This window comes from Eurytemora carolleeae, unplaced genomic scaffold (assembly GCF_000591075.1).
Source record: "Eurytemora carolleeae unplaced genomic scaffold, Eaff_2.0 scaffold376, whole genome shotgun sequence".
NCBI classification, from domain to species: Eukaryota; Metazoa; Arthropoda; class Copepoda; order Calanoida; family Temoridae; genus Eurytemora; species Eurytemora carolleeae.
In genome coordinates, this window is record NW_019396529.1 from 142382 (window position 1) to 155875 (window position 13494).

Here is a 13494-nt window from a genome sequence, read left to right on the forward strand (position 1 = left end):
ACTCTGACACTCCTTCCTCATTCTTACTCTTACAATTCTTCCTTATTCTTAATCTTACACTCCTTCCTTATTTATTCTTACTCTTACAATTCTTCCTTATTCTTACTCTTACAATTCTTCCTTATTCTTAATCTTACAATCTTTCCTTGTTCTTACTCTTACAATTCTTCCTTGTTCTTACTCTTACAATCTTTCCTTATTCTTACTCTAACACTCCTTCCTTATTCTTACTTTTACAATCATTTCTCTACTCTTACTCTTATTACAATCCTCACTCATTCTTACTCTTGCAATCCTTACTTATTCATTCTTATTTATACGATATTTCATTATTTTTACTCTTACAATCCTTCCATATTCTTACTCTGACAATCCTTCCTTATTCTTACTCTTACAATCTTCCCTTGTTCTTACTCTTACAATCTTTCCTTATTCTTACTCTAACACTTCTTCCTTATTCTTTCTTTTACAATCATTCCTCTACTCTTACTCTTACAATCTTTCCTTATTCTTACTCTTGCAATCCTTCCATATTCTTACTCTTACAATCTTTCCTTGTTTTTACTCTTCCAATCCTTCCTTGTTCTTACTCTTAAAATCCTTCCTTATTCTTACTCTTACAATCCTTCCATATTCTTACTCTTCCAATCCTTCCTTGTTCTTACTCTTAAAATCATTCCTTATTCTTACTCTTACAATCCTTCCATATTCTTACTCTTACAATCCTTCCTTATTCTTACTCTTACAATCTTTCCTTGTTCTTACTCTTCCAATCCTTCCTTGTTCTTACTCTTACAATCTTTCCTTATTCTTACTCTTAAAATCCTTCCATATTCTTACTCTTACAATCCTTCCTTATTCTTACTCTTACAATCTTTCCTTGTTCTTACTCTTACAATCTTTCCTCATTCTTACTCTTAACACTTCTTCCTTATTCTTTTTTTTCAATCATTCCTCTACTCTTACTCTTATTATAATCCTTACTCATTCTTACTCTTGCAATCCTTACTTATTCATTCTTATTCATACAATATTTCATTATTCATTCTTACTCTTCCAATCCTTCCTTATTCTTACTCTTACAATCCTTTCTTATTCTTACTTTTATTATAACTCTTATTCATTCTCACTTTTACAATCATTATTAATTCTTACTCTTATTATAATTCTTATTCATTCTTACTGTTATTGTAATTCTTTTTCATTCTTATTCTTATTCTAAAAGATGTGCTTTCCTAATTTTTGTATTGACTAACGTTTCAACTCCTTTTCTTTTATTATTTATTTCTGAAGAAATCTCTTACTTGAGTTTTTATTTAAGTTGCATAGTTCTGGTTGAGCTAGGTATTGTGTGCCATTATTCTGCAGTTTAGATTGAAACTGATTGCTCAAAATGTATCCCCACTTTAACCCCCCCCCCTCATCATCCAGCCCTAAATCCTCGTTTCCCTCCTCTGGCCTCCCAACCTATATCCGCTCGGAGGATTGAACCTGAACGGAGGTTTGCTCGCTGAAACACAGGTTGGGCAGTTCTTCGAGGAGATTTGCTTTCGGCGAGAATTTGATTGTTTACATTTTACTCCACAAAACTTTTGATTTTTTTGGAATACTAATCTGTACTTTGTTTAGAGAAGATACAAAACTGATGGGTTGATTGAAGCAAAAAGCATGTGAACATGATATTCTGTAAACTTGCAGTACGTTGTACTTCATAAATAATTTAATGTTTTAAACTTAGCCATAATGAGATTATTCATTGAAACTGCGTTTCAATCAAATACTTAACATGATTAGCTCAAAATGTGCGACATACAACCTAGAACCTATAAAATCTAGAAAGTCATAAATATTTGATTTTGTTTTTTAAAAATGATATTTCACTGGCGCTGGATTTTCGATCATTCCTGGAAAATATAAGAATGTCGTCTTCATTATCAAAAATCCTTGAAACAGGAATAAATGTTTTTAAAAGTAACTATCAGATCATAAAAAATAAAAAATAAATATTATGCAATATCAACTATATACGAATGCGTCGAAAAATTATCGATGATTATTGGTTGTAATGTCTGAATGATTTGTTTGGAATTATATTGATTTTTATGATCCGAGTTGGATGTTGCAACTTTTTGAATTTGCATGGACGCTACGTTCTTCAGCATGAGTCGTTTTTAACAATTTTCTTCTTATATACGCAACAGATAGAAGTAAGATTAGTAGCGATCAAAAGTAAGTTTGTTTGAGGTAGTGGTGGCCACGGGGGGGGGGCGGGTCTTTCGCTTCACCCCTCCCCAATTTCGCTCCATCTGTAAAGGTTTATACAGTATTTGTCCCATTAAACGCCTTTTCTTTACAAGGACTGTGCAAAAATAAAAGATCGACCCCAAATGAAGACCAGGAAACCTGAAAATTTATTTAAATTCGCAGAATTCACACATAAAATTGGTTCTTGTAAGTGAGCTGGCATTTTTAGAAACAAAAATGTTTTCACTTTTAAAGGAACTCAGTCCACTACAGACTTGTTTAATATGATAAAAAAGATTTGACATAAGGGAATTGTTCAATTGTTATTGTAAAGTAAATTACATTATATTACAATGCAGAAATGTAAAAATACCAAATTCACCTTTCCGCATTCACCTTTTTCGATTTTCTGTGTATGCTTTGCATTGGTTTGAAAGTGCTAATAAATTATAACTATGTGTTGGAAATTAATGAATTTGGAAAAATTTCAGAAATCTTAGTATTTTGAACCAATTTGTTCCTTCATTCTCTAGCTCAACTACCACAAAAAAAAAGAATGCTACTTTGCATGCAAATGATTTGCATATTTAATAATTTTATTATATTTATCTTTAAAATACAATAATATACAATAATTGGTATCCCATAATTTACTTAAATAAGGAAGAAATTATACATGAATGAAGCTAATAGGTCCCTGTTCTGTGCTTAATGTTGATGTACCCAGACCAGGAATTGCTTAATTAATAGGAATCAAATTACGATAATACATGGTGTCCCAACAAATATGAGACATATGATCAGAGATCTTTAATAGTTCTTCAATGGCTATTTTGTTAAAAAAAAATTGTAAAAAAACATGACTTCTGGGCTTTTCAAAATTTGATCTTATATCTATGATTCAATAAAGTAAATCTTCGTACATTTCTGAAGATCATAAATCCTATTTTAAAACCTTTCCCCAATAGATGTCGTCTTGAAAGCAAAACTACCCTCCCAGAGCCGAAACTAAACCCAACCTCCTCTATCAATAGACGCTAAATCCATGAAAAATGAAAACAAGTTTTGAATATAGAAATGCTTAAAATTCGTGATTATCGCTGTAAACAATAATTTTTGTAACCAACCTGGTATTTATTTTTCAGATGTCACAAAACGTTTTATTCTCCTGATCCTATCAACTCCTCATTTTCCCCTACCTACCTAATACTAGTAAATTTTGTTCATTCAAATATTGTAACGATTTATACCAATATTTTGTACTTTGGTTTATTTGTTTACTAAACTGTATATGTTCCTAGGTTTGAAATACAGATTTTTTTTGTGTTTGCGGCTATGGAAGCGTAGTGGAAAGAGAGGATATCAACCAGCTTTCAAGCACCTATTGACCTTTCACTGGTATTATCAACCTTAGATCAACTTATTGACCTTTCACTGGGATTATCAACCTTAGATCAACCTATCGACCCTTTACTGGTATTATCAACCTTAGATCAACTTATCGACCTTTCACTGGGATTATCAACCTTAGATCAACCTATCGACCCTTTACTGGGATTATCAACCTTAGATCAACCTATCGACCCTTCACTGGGATTATCAGCCTTAGACCAACTTTCGACCCTTTATTGGGATTATCAACCTTAGATCAACCTATCGACCTTTCACTGGGATTATCAACCTATCGACCCTTCATTGGGATTATCAACGTTAGATCAGCCTATCGACCCTTTACTGGGATTATCAACCTTAGATCAATTTTCGACCTTTTACTGGGATTATCAACCTATCGACCCTTCACTAGGATTATCAACCTTAGACCAACCTTATCGACCCTTTACTGGGATTATCAACATTAGATCAACCTATCGACCCTTACTGGGATTATCAACCTTAAACCAACTATCGATCCTTCATTGGGATTATCAACCTTAGATCAACTTATCGATCCTTTACTTGGATTATCAACCTTAGATCAACTTATCGATCCTTCACTGCAACCTTAGATCAACTTATCGATCCTTTACTGGGATTATCAACCTTAGATCAACTTATTGATCCTTCATTGGGATTATCAACCTTAGATCAACCTAGAGGCCCCTTTGTTCTTTTACAATATATGTAATAAAACAAGACATATGTTGCATATGGCCAGCCAAAATTGGGCTATAATTTGTTGTGGACACTCAATGAGGGTGGCCAGGGTAAGTTAAAGGCTAAAAAGATTAGATATGTTTTTTTTTAATTTTTAATCTTTTATTTTTTTGTCAAAACTTTTTTTTAATTTTTCGCGGGCAACGCCAGACCCTTCAGGTATTTTGTGATATAAAATTGTGGCTGATTAAGAAGTATCGACTGAGGTATCCTTATTTTTCTAGCTATTCTTTACATTTTAAATCTAAATTCTCATTAAACTATTTGTAAAACAGCATACATACAAAGTTATTGGCAATTACAGGTTTTTTTGTGGGGAACAAAATATGTATCTAATTTTCAGTTAGACAAATGAGGACATCTTTAAAAACAGCTTTGGACAAGCCCCTTACACATTGATAGGCGATCAATTGAAATTATGTTTTCTCTCACACATATATCTACACTGCATGAATATGTATATTGTAATGCATTATGTGTTTCTTCAGACATTTAAGTATAAATTCAGGATCAATCCTATTTCGTTGTTAGGTGACCCCTCTTCTCACAATTATTCACCGTGGAGAGTTTATATATTTATCAATTTTTATTATATTTAATTCATTCACTGTTTAAGTCCTAAATCCCTAATAAAATTCATGATGCAAAATTAGTTTTGTTTTTTAAGGGTGAAAGAATAACATCAACTTTGTAAAATCCACATCACAAAAATCCTTCTTTCCAACCAGGAGCCAGAAAATTTCCAGCTATGATAGAGCCAGGTTGGTTTTCTTCTATCTGAATAATCTGATCTAAATTGTTTATAAAATTCTACATTAATCCGAATCATCAAGTTTCTCAAAGCTGGACCAATTAGAAGTGCAGGATTCAAATTCCTTTGATGCGAATTGAAATTTTCATTAATTTTACAATAAAAGTCTTTGAAATCAAAAACTTCCATAAATTGTAGATTTCAAGTTAAGGATTTGAAACTTACCAATCTCAAGTCTTAACCAAAAGTTCCGATCTCAAATATAGTACAAAATATATTGTCAAAAATAAAAAAAACCTATGACGTCATTGGTTAAATGATGGAGGGGGTGCAGGGCCGCTATGAGCCACACGAAAATAACTCCGGAGCCTCCTATTGCACAGAATGATATTGAAGAGTTTGGCAGATTAACCCCTGGCTCTGATAGAGGGTTTTTACTCTGAGTTCCCTCTGTGCCATCATGGTACCAACTGATCAGTATTTCGGAAAATCTCTCCGTCCTAGTTCCTAAATCCCACCTTGTTCTCAGAGCTAGGTGGGGTAAGGGCGGGTCAGCTGGTGGAGAATCAACAATGGGTCAGGCAGCTGGATGAAGTTGACAGAGATGAGGGGCCAGTATTTGAGTTATCTGCCCATTATAGTCTGCAGTAAATTAGATGTGATGTTGTGTTAAGATTAAATTGATATAATATGTAATCAAAGGGGTAGATTAGTTACAATTCTGCTTAAAGAATCAATTGGAGGATTTGCTGCTTGACCCTGGCCTCTGGTCTTGACAATAAGAACTGGACCCTGCCCCACACCAATTCTTTTGCAGACTTTAGACTCTCTCTGGCCTCCATGGTCTCGCTTCTTACAGCTCTGGACAGACGCCTCTTACAATAAGATTGCTGACTTTAGGCTCTCTCTCAGGGGTCGAGTCCCAATGGTGGTTGATGTTATTCTCCTGACCCATCCTTCCTCCTTCCTGGAGTATAAAGCGTTGTAAGGAGTTGATCCCCTCTTCCTTTGGACTTTGTTATCAACTGAGTAATTTTGGTATATTTTCTTATATATACTGCTGACTGAGCGGTCATCTCCACAACATCATCTTTGAAACGGGATAAAACTTATGTTACCCAGCCAGCTGGTTACCTCAGAGCAAAGGACAAAGGAAGGAGGGGGGGGGGGTGGTTGGGGTTACAGTATATACATTATATTGAGTACACAAAAAACTGTGGAATAGGAAGACTACACCTAATCAGTATTAGGTGATTATTTCCTGGATCTGGATCCGCAAAAATATGTGGATCCACGGATACAGATCAACGGGGTAAAATATCAACCAAAAACTGCAAAAAAATCTTTTTACTCCAAAAACCCAAATTGAAAAAAGAGAAATTATAAAAATTTCCTCATTTCTGAATAGTTCATCAAGTTTTAGGATAAAAATAAGCGAAAAAAATTAAACCAAAAATTGAAAATTATTCTTTGTTAAAAAAATTGAGTAATTCGGATCTACATCAAAATTAAATGGATTCTAAGCACTGTTTACCACTGTAGCTTGAAAAATAAATTAATAAGTGAAATGGGTCTTTGTATACTGCACACTCACTGTGATTCATACTCACTTAACTATGAATTAACAGCTAGAGTGCGTTCCATTGTATCAAATATAAACGTGATTTGTACAGTGATCATCAGAAAACTCTGAAATAGGAAGACGACTTTTATAGTTATAACTTTAAAAGGTACAATGAGTGTGATACCCAGCAATTGTGCAGTGTAAACAGACCATTTCACTAAATTACTGATTTAATAAGTGTGTAAAAATGTTGTATTGTTGTCTTCCTATTCCATTGTTTTCTGGTTATTACTGTGTAAAATAACAAGCTTTATATAAAACTCTATTAAAATTCTACATAAAGTAGTTTTCAAATTGGAAATGTGTTACTTTTGTCCTTCATGTCTAATATATCTTTTTGCTTTGTTGTCTCAAGGAATGAAAAAAAGCTCTTGGATATCTTCAGCTGTGGTTAGACCCCATAGTGCTAAGTGCAGTGACAACTGAATTGGTTGCATCAAGCACATTATACCTCACTGGAACTGAGTTTTTGTCTAACGCTCAAATTTTCTAATCCCTTTTTTCTACTTAATTGATATTTCAAAAGTTTAATAAAATTTGAGTTTTGGAAAACGGAATATTTTCATGTTTTATCTCGAGTTTTTAAAGACATTTGCATCCTTTTAAATGCCATTTACTTAAAAATAATTTTCGGCTATTTGTGCAAGTGAACTTTTTCTTTATATTTATGGTTTCTAGCGCTTGACGCTTATCACATTATCAATCTATAATTCTGTGAAGGTGCTATTTAAGTTTGAACTGTTGTCTTTTCCCAAGTAGTAATTTTGCAGAAAATCCACGGAAATTCCCAGGAATCTTTCTCAGGATATTCCGGTGAAAATGTGGACAGCTATTTCGAGGAATTTTCGTAATCCATTCCGTAAATTATCATTTTTTATCAAAAAGGATGCAATGAAAAAAAAGATTTAGTTAGGGCAGTGCATAATAGAAGCGAAACTCAGAGACACCTATTGGAGCAAAAACGGAACTTGATAATTAAGTGAAGAAGTCCTGAGAAATTCTCGAAACGTATTCTCTTATTTTATTCCCCTAAAATTCCGTAAACTTGGTGACCAAGTCCTAAGAATTTCTAAGGAATTTCTGGAGAATTTTTCAGGAATTTCTTGGCGTGAAATTCCGGAGAAATTCCCAGGAATTTCTCAAAATGAATTCTCATATTCAATTTCCCTAAATATCCGAAAACTTTGTGACCAAGTACTACAAATTTCTCAGGAATTTCCGGAGAAGTAATCGGGAGAAATTTTCAGGATTTTCTTGAAATTAATTCTCTTCATAAATTCCCCTAAAAATCCATAAACGTGGTGACCAAGTCCTAAGAAATTCTGAGGAATTTTTCCCCATAAAATTTCTCGGAATTTCTCCAGAATTTCTCAAAACTGAGTCTTAAAACTGTGATCCCACAAAAATCTCTCATCTTGGGGACCAATTCTGGGGAATTTCTCGAGAATTTCCGAGGAATCAGTTACAGGAAATTCCTCACTTTTTTTACTTGGGTTTGAACTATTGGTTGTTTGAACTATTCAGAAGCAAGACGAATTGAAGGTCTGCTTTGATACTAGAAATACTTTGTGGCATTTATTCGTAAATCTAATCATAGATATAAAATTCTAAAGTTCATAATCACAAAATTCCCCTAGTCTTGGCATTTACAAATTGTGGTCTGCCTTTTTGTGCATTCATTATTACCAGAGCTATATGAAGAGTTTCTTTATGATTTCGACAATTTTAGTCTTATTTAATAAAATTGAAATCTGAACGAAATTCTTAATATTTCGGGTAGTATTGACATTCCAAAAAAGCAGACCACATTTTGGAAACGCCAGGACCAGGATAATTGTTTCAATAATTATACATGTTAAAGTAGGTTGAAGTAAATTCAAATCATCAAAGTGGACTTTCGAGTCGTCATTGCTACTGCCATGAATTTCGAGGGACACCCTGCATAAAATAAATATTATAAGGCGATTTTTTATTGCTATGCAAATAGAAAAAATCTTCTTAATCTAGCTTGTAAGAGAACGAAGACATTTATGATTTATGTTTTAAAATAGAACATATCTATACTAAACTAAAATACAGTGTGTATTAAAAGTAAAATCAGTTGTTTAGTCTTGATTCATAAATCTTAACATTTTAATAGGATTAAGGGCAATAAACTTTTTAAACTTTGTGCCCCCCTTATAAATTCCTGGCCAAGTTTGCTAAAGAAATAGCATCAATTGCAGTTCACATGTTAAAAAATGTGTTCTCTAGAACAGACCCACATTAGAATGTTCTCAATTTATACACTGCCAAGTGCTAAACTCCGGTCCTAAACCCCCCCCCCCCAAAAAAAAAAAAAAAAACTTATTTATCAGTTCTCTGCTCATCAAATTTGAATCATATCAATATTTATTGCTTAACAGCTGATTTCTGATATTTACACATTAACATTGTAACAGAAGGGTTCGTAAATCGGGACAGAAATGAACAGATTTTTCTTTCAGATAATTACATACCCAGCATATTCCCAAAGGGGTGGGTGATAGTTTAAGTCAAGGTACTAATGCAAGGAAAGTTAATTGCAATTCTGCGTCCAGCTATCCAAATTGCGTAAGCAACGTAAACGCATAATATTTTGGCTCCAATTACGCAATTAAAACGCAAATTTGCGTAAGTCTAGATTTCAAATTAGTGTAAATATCTAATTTTTCTAAAGTAAATATTTTATAACCCAGCTTTAAGTAAAAATATCATGAATTTGTGGAGATGTGTATCATTTTATTTCAGGTATACAAATTGCGTAAAAATACGCTCAATTTGCGTAATTGCCTAAAACTCTAAATCTAAATTATTTGTGAAATATCTAAAATTTCCGATACGGGCCCGCAAATTATACCTTTAAGAATAATGGCCGGAATTTTTGCCTTTGATCCCCCAGTCAAGTAAAATAAGTCCTGGGTGAGGAGGGGAGGAAGGCCAACCAAATCAATCTCTAGTCCGAACCACATTCTCATCATTTTCTCGTCCGAACCACATCGAAACCCTCGTCCTTTCAATATTATTTTTTTTAATTGTCCGATTCTTGGAAATAAATACATTTTTTATAAATATGGCGACATTAGGGCATAGATGAAATATCAAATTTTCCCAATTAAATTTTAGATTTGTGTAAAAATGAAAATGCTCCTTCCTTTTGCGGAAAATGCCGCAAAACATTCTCAAACTCGATGTAAACAACTTTTTGTAATATTTCAGCTGAATTTAAAATACAAAAAAAAAAAAAAAAAAAAAAAAACTTATTTATCAGTTCTCTGCTCATCAAATTTGAATCATATCAATATTTATTGCTTAACAGCTGATTTCTGATATTTACACATTAACATTGTAACAGAAGGGTTCGTAAATCGGGACAGAAATGAACAGATTTTTCTTTCAGATAATTACATACCCAGCATATTCCCAAAGGGGTGGGTGATAGTTTAAGTCAAGGTACTAATGCAAGGAAAGTTAATTGCAATTCTGCGTCCAGCTATCCAAATTGCGTAAGCAACGTAAACGCATAATATTTTGGCTCCAATTACGCAATTAAAACGCAAATTTGCGTTTAGTGTAAATATCTAATTTTTCTAAAGTAAATATTTTATAACCCAGCTTTAAGTAAAAATATCATGAATTTGTGGAGATGTGTATCATTTTATTTCAGGTATACAAATTGCGTAAAAATACGCTCAATTTGCGTAATTGCCTAAAACTCTAAATCTAAATTATTTGTGAAATATCTAAAATTTCCGATACGGGCCCGCAAATTATACCTTTAAGAATAATGGCCGGAATTTTTGCCTTTGATCCCCCAGTCAAGTAAAATAAGTCCTGGGTGAGGAGGGGAGGAAGGCCAACCAAATCAATCTCTAGTCCGAACCACATTCTCATCATTTTCTCGTCCGAACCACATCGAAACCCTCGTCCTTTCAATATTATTTTTTTTAATTGTCCGATTCTTGGAAATAAATACATTTTTTATAAATATGGCGACATTAGGGCATAGATGAAATATCAAATTTTCCCAATTAAATTTTAGATTTGTGTAAAAATGAAAATGCTCCTTCCTTTTGCGGAAAATGCCGCAAAACATTCTCAAACTCGATGTAAACAACTTTTTGTAATATTTCAGCTGAATTTGGGTTAGAGATATGACTTACAATTTTTATATGCTTAAATACTGTTTGAATTCATAGGGTTGTGACCAATTAATTGTAGCAAATGATTTGAATAATATAAATTGAACATTATTTTTTCTAGAATTTTAAGCATGCGGCAGGCAGTAGTGATCTCTTAGTGGGGACAACAAATCTACCTTATTTGTAAATAAATCAGAAATCAATGATTTTTTGTATGGGTTGAAATGGATAGATTAAAGACCATGTTCACGCGAATTCTTTGGTATAAATTTTTATTTGTGAAAGTTATCCATTTTGGAGGCAGAAGAGATTCAATTTTAAACCTAAATAATGTTTGACATCATTCTCGTGGATTTGAAGATTCCAACATTTCAAAATCCTTGGAAAACTTTATTCTAGTCATGTTTTATGCCCTAACGTCGCCATATTTTTAAAAAATTTATTTATTTTCAAGGATCGGACACTTTAAAAAAATAATATTAAAAGGACGAGGATTTCTATGTGGTTTGGACGAGAAAATTATGAGAATGTGGTTCGGATCTATGTACAAAATTGATTGGGGAGGGAAGGGGGGGGGGGTCAAAAATCGTATATTAGGAAGTTACCACTGGTTGTGTATAAAATTGATAGAAGGGAGAGGGGGGGGGGTTCTAAAATTGTTTACTTTGGCGGACCCAAAGCAATGCACATTATCAATTGTTACAATTTTTTGTTTCCCCCCGTTCTATCAATTTTGTACATAACCAGCAGTAATTTCCTAATATACGATTTTTTGACCCCCTCTTCCCCCTCCTATCAATTTTGTACACGGATTTCACATGTATGATGTAGCACTCACCCGGACTAAATATAACGCCCGGTCTTGGATTTAACGCTACACCCCCCAATATTTCATGTTTAATTTAATTCCTCCCCCCCCCCTAAGCCGTAAGCCGCCCCTACATGCCTTTATATGGCATAAACAATACTCAAAATAATTACAAACGAATGTGATAAATTAATCATTTTTGCGATTCAATAAGTTTGGAAAAGTATATATATATATTTCTGTTCCGATTTCCGAACTTTCTCTTAGTTGCGAAGATACATAAGAACAGGTTTTCCTTTCCAATTTACACAACAGAGAGAGAGAGAGAGAGAGTAAGACGAGAGAGCGACAGAGAGAGAGAGAGTGGGATGGGTGGCGGTCGAGACTAAATTCAGAATTGTGATAAAAGCTGAGAAACAACACAGTGAAAAAGAATTTGTGATTTCCTAGAGAACGATTTTTGGACTTTCGTCCCTCCTCCTATCAGTTTTGTACATTGATCTCATTTGTGACACATATTCATATTTGGTCTTGTGGCCGTAGCGCCCGGCCCCCCAGCCTGTCCTAGCCGCGGCGCTCGGCCCCCTAGCCTATTCTAGCCGCAGCGCTCGGCCCACTAGCTTGTACTAGCCGCAGCGCTTGGCCCGTCTTAACCTAGCTTAACAATAAAATAATAAAAGAAAAATAATTGTGCTGAAATATAAGAGGTCATGTACTAAATTGAACGGAATTCAAAGCAATTTTAAGAAACTTATAAAAAAATTTAAGAATGTTAATTCAAAGTGTGTAATTTCAGATCTATAAATTTATTGGTGCTTCTCTAGTCGAAGAATAATGTAAGTTCGTCTACCACATTTTTCCGATCAAGTACATCATGTCCTCCGCTAGCAAGAAGCAGGGGACCAGGGTGTTTAAGAAGGGATCCCCCAACGGGAAGATAACGGTGTACCTGGGGAAAAGGGATTTTGTGGATCACGTGACGCATGTTGATCCAATTGATGGAGTAGTTCTAGTTGATCCAGAATACTTGAAGGTATTTAATAATGTCAAAGGTCGAATTGTATTTTAGCTCTCTTCCAATAATCTTCTTATTTATGCTAAAAATAAAATTGTGAAACCTAGCAGCAGATGTGTTTAAATGGGTTTAAAAACGAAATTTAAGCCCCCCCCCCCTTCTCCAAATCTTTAAATATAATTTCCTTCTGCCAAGGATGAGGGATCGGGAGTTAATTGATTTAAAATATGGTTATCCATTACTATATATAAAACTAAATAAACCAGAAAATATGTGGTTTAGATTTCGTAATTTAATTTTAATGTACACTGTACAGGACCGGAAAGTGTATGGACATGTACTTGCTGCTTTCCGGTACGGTCGGGAAGACCTGGATGTTCTGGGACTTACTTTTAGAAAGGTAACTTATATTAAAACAATAGGCAGCCACATATTCATTAAATTAAAGCAAATTTACGCTTATCAAAGTCCGAATTTAATGAATTTGAGCCGCGTCTCAAATCCGCCAAAAACCGGTTTCAATTTAGCTCCGGCTTAAGTCTTAAAACATTGAATACAATTTTAAGTGGAACAAGTCATATTTGAGCCGTGGCTTAAATTTAAGCTGCGGCTCAAATCCTTCGGCCTCTAATTTCATATTTTTTAAAGATTTTCATTTTTCCACTTTCTCGGAAAATATGTTGGTTAACGTATTACAGAACCATAAATTGAAGATAAATTATCAAAAACGCTATTATG

At 33.8% G+C, this 13494-nt stretch overlaps 1 protein-coding gene across 1 annotated transcript in view; it reads left to right on the forward strand.

Moving 5' to 3' along the window:
- The first annotated feature begins 1216 nt into the window (after nt 1-1216).
- The window catches only part of LOC111704915 (beta-arrestin-1), a 30145-nt gene continuing 17867 nt past the window's right edge, over nt 1217-13494 (forward strand). Inside the window, exons 1-3 of the mRNA XM_023477304.1 lie at nt 1217-1227; nt 12538-12774; nt 13073-13156. Of these exons, the coding sequence (XP_023333072.1) occupies nt 12616-12774; nt 13073-13156 (243 nt within the window). The 5' untranslated portion in view covers nt 1217-1227; nt 12538-12615. The remainder of the gene's footprint in view (nt 1228-12537; nt 12775-13072; nt 13157-13494) is intronic.